Source organism: Harmonia axyridis, chromosome 2 (assembly GCF_914767665.1).
Source record: "Harmonia axyridis chromosome 2, icHarAxyr1.1, whole genome shotgun sequence".
Taxonomy (NCBI): Eukaryota; Metazoa; Arthropoda; class Insecta; order Coleoptera; family Coccinellidae; genus Harmonia; species Harmonia axyridis.
In genome coordinates this window covers 42,980,445-42,987,067 of record NC_059502.1, presented here as the reverse complement: position 1 = coordinate 42,987,067, position 6,623 = coordinate 42,980,445, and the positions used below count along the sequence as shown (strand labels likewise).

Here is a 6,623-nt window from a genome sequence, read left to right as displayed (position 1 = left end):
TTTTCAGGAATAATTGAAAAAAGATATTGAAATTGGAGATCACATATGTTGAAATTGATAGATACAATTGAATTGTTATTATTCATTTCATAGTAGAAACTGGTATTCGTCCGAAGAAACATGAATAGAATTGGGATTTTATAAATAAAAAAATATAAAAATTGAATATAAGATTCTAACATATGAATTTAGCAATAAAGAGTTCTAATAATAATAATAATAATAATAATAATAAACTCCTTTATTTCAAAACATCTCTATGTACATGTACACAAGTGAAAAGAAATGACGTCAGCACAGAAATACATATAACTCAAATATAATTCATCAGATTATCACAATTCAAATAATCCCCAACTGAGTAAGGTTCTAAAACAATTAACATTTTCTTTATGACATTTTTAAACTTTGGAAAGGTTAACATTCTACAGCAATTAGGTAATTTATTATAAAGTCTTATGCACATATAATAGGGTCCTTTCTCTGTCAATGTTAGTCTATGTATGGGACAGTTCAGATCTAAAGTTCTCGTCTTATAATGATGAGTATATTCACTCTTGAATTTATCTTTATGCTTGAAAAGGAAAACCAAACACTCATATATATACAGAGCATAAACTGTCATTATACCCATATCCTTGAAAACACCTCGGCATGAATCTCTAAACTTCATACTATTTATAGATCTTATAGTTCTCTTCTGTACAACGAATAATGCTTGTATGTTGGAGTTACATCCCCAGAAAATGATTCCATATCTAAGAACTGACTCAAAATTGGCTTGATAGAGTATTTTCGAAGTTTCCTTGTCCATATACCTAGCCACTACTCTAATACCATATCCGATGCTACTCAGTTTCAATCCAGTGTTGACCAAATGTGTACCCCAGTCCAGAAACTCGTCTATATATATCCCAAGGAATTTTGTGCCTCCGACAGGCTTCACCTCAAGATTTTCTATACAAATACTGTCTTCCGCACACACTTGCGAATTTTTTGTACGAAATGTTACATAGTTAGTCTTTGTATCATTTATTGATAATTCATTCCTGTCAAACCATTGAGCAACTTCTGAAAGAGTGGTCTTAGCTCTTTCTTTAACCTCTGGGAAATTCTTTCCGGATACCAACAGGTTCGTGTCATCTACATATTCCACCAGTCCATCCATAGTCAGATCATTGATGTAAATTATGAACAGGATTGGACCTACCATACTTCCTTGAGCTAGACCTCTATTTTTGGCTACTGTACCTGACTTGTTGTTATTGATAACCACTTGCTGCCTTCTATCAACAAGATATGATTGGATCCATTGATGTGCTCCACCTCTTATACCGTATCTTTCAAGCTTTATCAACAAATATTCCAGATTTACACAGTCATATGCCTTACTCAGATCTAAAAAGAGTCCTATTGCTAAATTTTTATTCTCGAGTTCTTGTAAGATCATATTAACAAATTGATAGATAGCTGTACCTGTCGATCTTCCCTTCAAGTATCCATGCTGAGAGTTTGAGAGCAGTCCACACCCAGCAAAAAAACTCACCAGTTTTGAACACATGACTAATTCAAACACCTTGGAGAAAGCGGGGAGTAGACTTATGGGCCTGTAATTATCAAGATTCTCTGGGTCTCCCTTTTTATAGAGCGGTTTTATAATAGCGAACTTCAGCATATCTGGGAAAACAGAAAATTTCATGGAGTTATTTATGATATAGCACAATATTGATGCAACATGTTTCACTGTAATTTTGACAATACATGTTGGAATATCGTCATATCCACTGGAATATTTATTCTTCAGGTTTAGGGATAGCTGTATTAGTTCTTCTACATTTACTGGTCTTAAAAACAGTGACTGGTTATTCTCCGCTATGTTACACTCAAAAGGCTCATGTTGCTTGTCCACTAAATTTCTGACTACCTCAATTAAATGTTCATTGAAATCGTTTGGCAATGACATCCTATGCCTGAATACCTTGTGATCCACCTGATTGTTCTTTCCTGTCAGTTCTCTGCATATTGTCCACATAGATTTCATTTTGCAATCAGATTTTTTGACACGATCTTGAAGCATTTTTTGTTTTTCTTTTTTTAAAATTTGATCATAATATTTTTTGGTTTCATTGTACTGAGTTCTATAAGATGGTTGAGTTGTGGAAAGCAATAATAAAATATCCAGATGTTGTTTGATTTCCTCAATTTCTTTACTTTTTTTGTATTTTTTATTTTTAGTTGTACGTGTCAAGGTAAGTGGAAAGCACTGGTTGAAAATATTTATATAGTTGTTGATGAAAATCCGCCACTGTTCATTCACATCTCTTTTGTCAATTGAAAATACATTCTCCCAGGATTGTAATTTAAGTTCCTCTATAAACTTATTCTTAGATTCATCAGAAAAGAATCTTTTGCGTTCAGCTTTGACTTTGTTGCATTTTTCTATAGTGAACTCTAATTTCTGCCCATAATGGTCAGATATATGAGCTACAAGTATTTTGGCTCTCAGATTATACTGTATGTTCGTGCAAATGTTATCCAAGCAACTTTTCGAATGATCAGTGACTCTGGTATCATCCATGACTGTTGTTCTTATGGAATAAAAATTAAGTAGGGTTAGAAGACGGTGTTTATTATTATTTTCCCTAATCATTTCAATGTTGAAATCCCCTGCTATGAAAATAGTCTTACCAGTCATTATATTGCTGTTTAATATGCTTTCTAGTTTATCGAAAAATACCTCAATATGACCACTTGGAGGTCTATAAATGCAAAGTATAATAACATTTGTTTTATTAATGCAACATTCAACAGCAGAACATTCAAACTCACCCAGTACAGCGCATTCATCTGCTTCCTTACATGCTCTTCCTTTTATAGAATTATTTATATAGATCGCTGAACCTCCGTGCTTTCCCTCTTCTCTACAAAAACTGGAAATAAGCCTGAAGTTTTTGACTCCTATCTGCTCAATTTGTTCTCTTGATTTCCAGTGTTCTGTAATACATAATATCACAGTTTCTTTATTTTCATTCAATAGTTGTTCTAACTTGTCAACACTATTCCCTAATGATTGCACATTTTGATTGATTATTCCAAAAACATCTTTATCCTTTCCTAATTCCTGTCGTGAAATCCCTGTTTCCCCATTACCATTGTTTATAAAAAATCTGCACCTGGTTTGTACTTTTGGAAGAGTCCATAATTAAATCTTTTTACTCCTACGTTTTGAGGCCAGAAGGAGGGATCATAAAGTTCATCCTTTTTTTCAAGAGGTGCAGTCAACAGAAAGCTTTTCAACTGTTTCGGATCACTTGGTAGTTCTTTCACTTTAATACTCTCATTGGCAAACGACGAGTTTTTCCTTATATGTTGTTCCACTTGTTCAGCTGTGACATGTCGTTTAATTCTGTAAAGGTATATCCATGCTCTTCTTTCTGCTCCAACAAAACCCGTTTTCTCCTCTTCTTTAGATACCCTTGTTGTTCCGAGTCTCTTCGGACGTCTTCTTTGTACCTTTTCGAAGCCCTCTTCATCTCTATTTGGTTTATTTATTTTTTCTACCAAGTAACGGTTGTTGGTAGATGGTTCTTTATTGCCGCTAGTTTGAAATTTCGACATATAATTACGATGTTGTCGTTTGGGTACTTTGAGGTTAATATTTTGTTGTTGTTGTTGTAGTTCTATGACACTTTCCTCGTCCTCAGACATTTGAACTACAATTTCTGGCATTATGTTGCTGTCACTAATGTTCTTTCTAACTGCGTCTGAATATTGTGTTTTTGTTTTTTTATCATCTTTTTTTTCAATTTGTTCCATTCTTTGAAGTAACAATCTATTATTTTCTTTCAAAACTGAGTTGTGTTCTTTCAATATTTCAATTTTATCAGTAGCTTCTAAAAGTAACTTACTGAGATACTCGATTTTCAATTCCAAGATTTTCCCCTTTTCCATATTTAACTGCTTATCAGCAACTTCATCACAACATTGGATGTACCTATGATTGATAACTCTAAAATTTTTCCTTTTAACGCACGAACTGTGGTATAAACCATCACAATTTATACATATTTGAGCCTTGCATACTTTTTTAACACAACATTTGAAATTATTTCTCAATAAATTCACATCTTCTTCGCCTTTTTCGCTCTCGCCATCACTCAGGTCATCTTCGTTCGACGCCATCTTCTAATAATCTAATAATGACAATATGAGATTCTACATTCGAAATTTAATGCCGTCTTTTTAATAGTTGGTATCCCAGACAATCGAAACTATAAGCGTACACCAGATGTAAATTATAAGCACAGACCTTTAACTGTAGTAAGAGAGAAATTCAATATATTCTGAGTTCTCATGTCTAATATCCAGGATGATAAAATTCAAAGAAATCCAATTTGACCTTGGACAGAACTTTTTTTTGAGTAATTATTCAACTAAGTTTTGATTTTCAAGTGAATTAGAGGACCAATAGAAGAAAGAAATTTTATAGTAATCAGAGACGAGAATTCTCCAAAAAAATTGTTCTGACCCAGGAAAAAAAATAATAGGATATAAAACGGAAATTAATGAGTGTTTTGTTTTGGGTCATTATAGATATAGGTTAATTCTGAGTTCATGACTGGTATATTTGTGATTTTTGTGAAACAAAAAAAAATTACATGATTCGAGTGCATGAGGTAAACAAATGAAATCAACAACAGAAGTCAGTCGTGCATTTGTGGTTACAGCAGCAATTGACCTTACCACGTGGGAGATTATAGCTACCTGCGAGACATCCAAGTCCAAGAAAATCGACAATGTGGAATGGCCTACTTGGATAATTGTTGATTAAACAAAAAAAAGGAAATAAGAACAGTCCTTTATACCAAAGTGGTTTCCTTAGACACGTGTGTCAAGCTTTCATCCCTCAGCAATACGACAAAAAGTGTTAGAGTAAGAAACATTGAAGGAAATAACAAACGAATGAAATCAACAACAGAAGTCAACCGTCCAGTTTTGGTTACAGCAGCAATTGACCTTACCACGTGGGAGGAAATCAAAAATGTGGAATGGCTTAATAAGAAACATTGGAGGAAATAACAAACAAATGAAATCAACAACAGAAGTCAGCCGTCCAGTTTTGGTTACAGCAGCAATTGACCTTACCAATTGAGAGATTGTAGCTACATGCGTGACATCCGAGACCAAGAAAAACAACAATGTGAAATGGCTTACTTGGATAATTGTTCATTAAACGAAAAGAAGAGAATAAGAACAGTCCCTTATATCAATGTGGTTTCCTTAGACACATGTGTCAAGCTTTCGTCTCTGTGCAATACGATAAAAAGTGTTAGAATGAGGAAGATTGAAGGAAATAACAAACGAATGAAATCAACAACAGAAGTCAGTCGTGCATTTGTGGTTACAGCAGCAATTGACCTCACCAAATGAGAGATTATAGCTACCTGCGTGACATCCGAGACCAAGAAAAACAACAATGTGAAATGGCTTACTTGGATAATTGTTCATCAAACAAAAAGAAGAGAATAAGAACAGTCCATTATATCAATGTGGTTTCCTTAGACACGTGTGTCAAGCTTTCGTCCCTGTGCAATACGATGAAAAGTGTTAGAATGAGAAACATTGAATTTAATAACAAACAAATGAAATCAACAACAGAAGTCAGCCGTCCATTTATTGTTAAAGCAGCAATTGATCTTACCACGTGGGAGATTATAGCTACCTGCGTGACATCCGAGTCCAAGAAAATCAACAATGTGAAATGGCTTATCTGGATAATTGTTCATCTAACAGAAAAAAGGGAATAAGAACAGTCCCTCATACCGGTGTGGATTCCTTAGACACGTGTGTCAAGCTTTCGTCCGTGTGCAATACGATGAAAAGTGTTAGAATGAGAAACATTGAAGGAAATATCAAACAAATGAAATCAACAACAGAAGTCAGTCGTGCATTTATGGTTACAGCTGCAATTGACCTTACCAATTGAGAGATTGTAGCTACATGCGTGACATCCGAGTCCAAGAAAATCAACAATGTGAAATGGCTTATCTGGATAATTGTTCATCTAACAGAAAGAAGGGAATAAGAACAGTCCCTCATACCGGTGTGGATTACTTAGACACGTGTGTCAAGCTTTCGTCCGTGTGCAATACGATGAAAAGTGTTAGAATGAGAAACATTGGAGGAAATAACAAACAAATGAAATCAACAACAGAAGTCAGCCGTCCAGTTTTGTTTACAGCAGCAATTGACCTTACCAATTGAGAGATTGTAGCTACATGCGTGACATCCGAGACCAAGAAAAACAACAATGTGAAATGGCTTACTTGGATAATTGTTCATTAAACGAAAAGAAGAGAATAAGAACAGTCCCTTATATCAATGTGGTTTCCTTAGACACGTGTGTCAAGCTTTCGTCTCTGTGCAATACGATAAAAAGTGTTAGAATGAGGAAGATTGAAGGAAATAACAAACAAATGAAATCAACAATAGAAGTCAGTCGTGCATTTGTGGTTACAGCAGCAATTGACCTTACCAATTGAGAGATTATAGCTACCTGCGTGACATCCGAGACCAAGAAAAACAACAATGTGAAATGGCTTACTTGGATAATTAATCATTAA

At 34.4% G+C, this 6,623-nt stretch overlaps 1 protein-coding gene across 1 annotated transcript; it reads right to left on the bottom strand.

Annotated features, from left to right (window-relative positions):
• Positions 1-335: 335 nt before the first annotated feature.
• LOC123673314 lies at positions 336-4,182 on the bottom strand. Its single transcript, XM_045607801.1, has 4 exons — positions 3,174-4,182; positions 1,477-3,063; positions 819-1,398; positions 336-369 (listed from the first exon to the last, which is right to left on the bottom strand). The coding sequence occupies exons 1-4, from the start codon at positions 4,180-4,182 to the stop codon at positions 336-338; spliced, it is 3,210 nt and encodes a 1,069-aa protein (XP_045463757.1).
• Positions 4,183-6,623: the final 2,441 nt, after the last annotated feature.

Bases quoted from the DNA above. Each gene is read 5' to 3' on its own strand.
- LOC123673314 (XM_045607801.1), bottom strand. From the start codon at position 4,182: ATGGCGTCGAACGAAGATGACCTGAGTGATGGCGAGAGCGAAAAAGGC. The intron at 3,064-3,173 runs GTGCAGATTTTT...TGCAATCATTAG, and splicing joins CTTCCAAAAGTACAAACCAG to GGAATAGTGTTGACAAGTTA. The intron at 370-818 runs GTATATGGACAA...TAATTGTTTTAG, and splicing joins GGTATTAGAGTAGTGGCTAG to AACCTTACTCAGTTGGGGAT.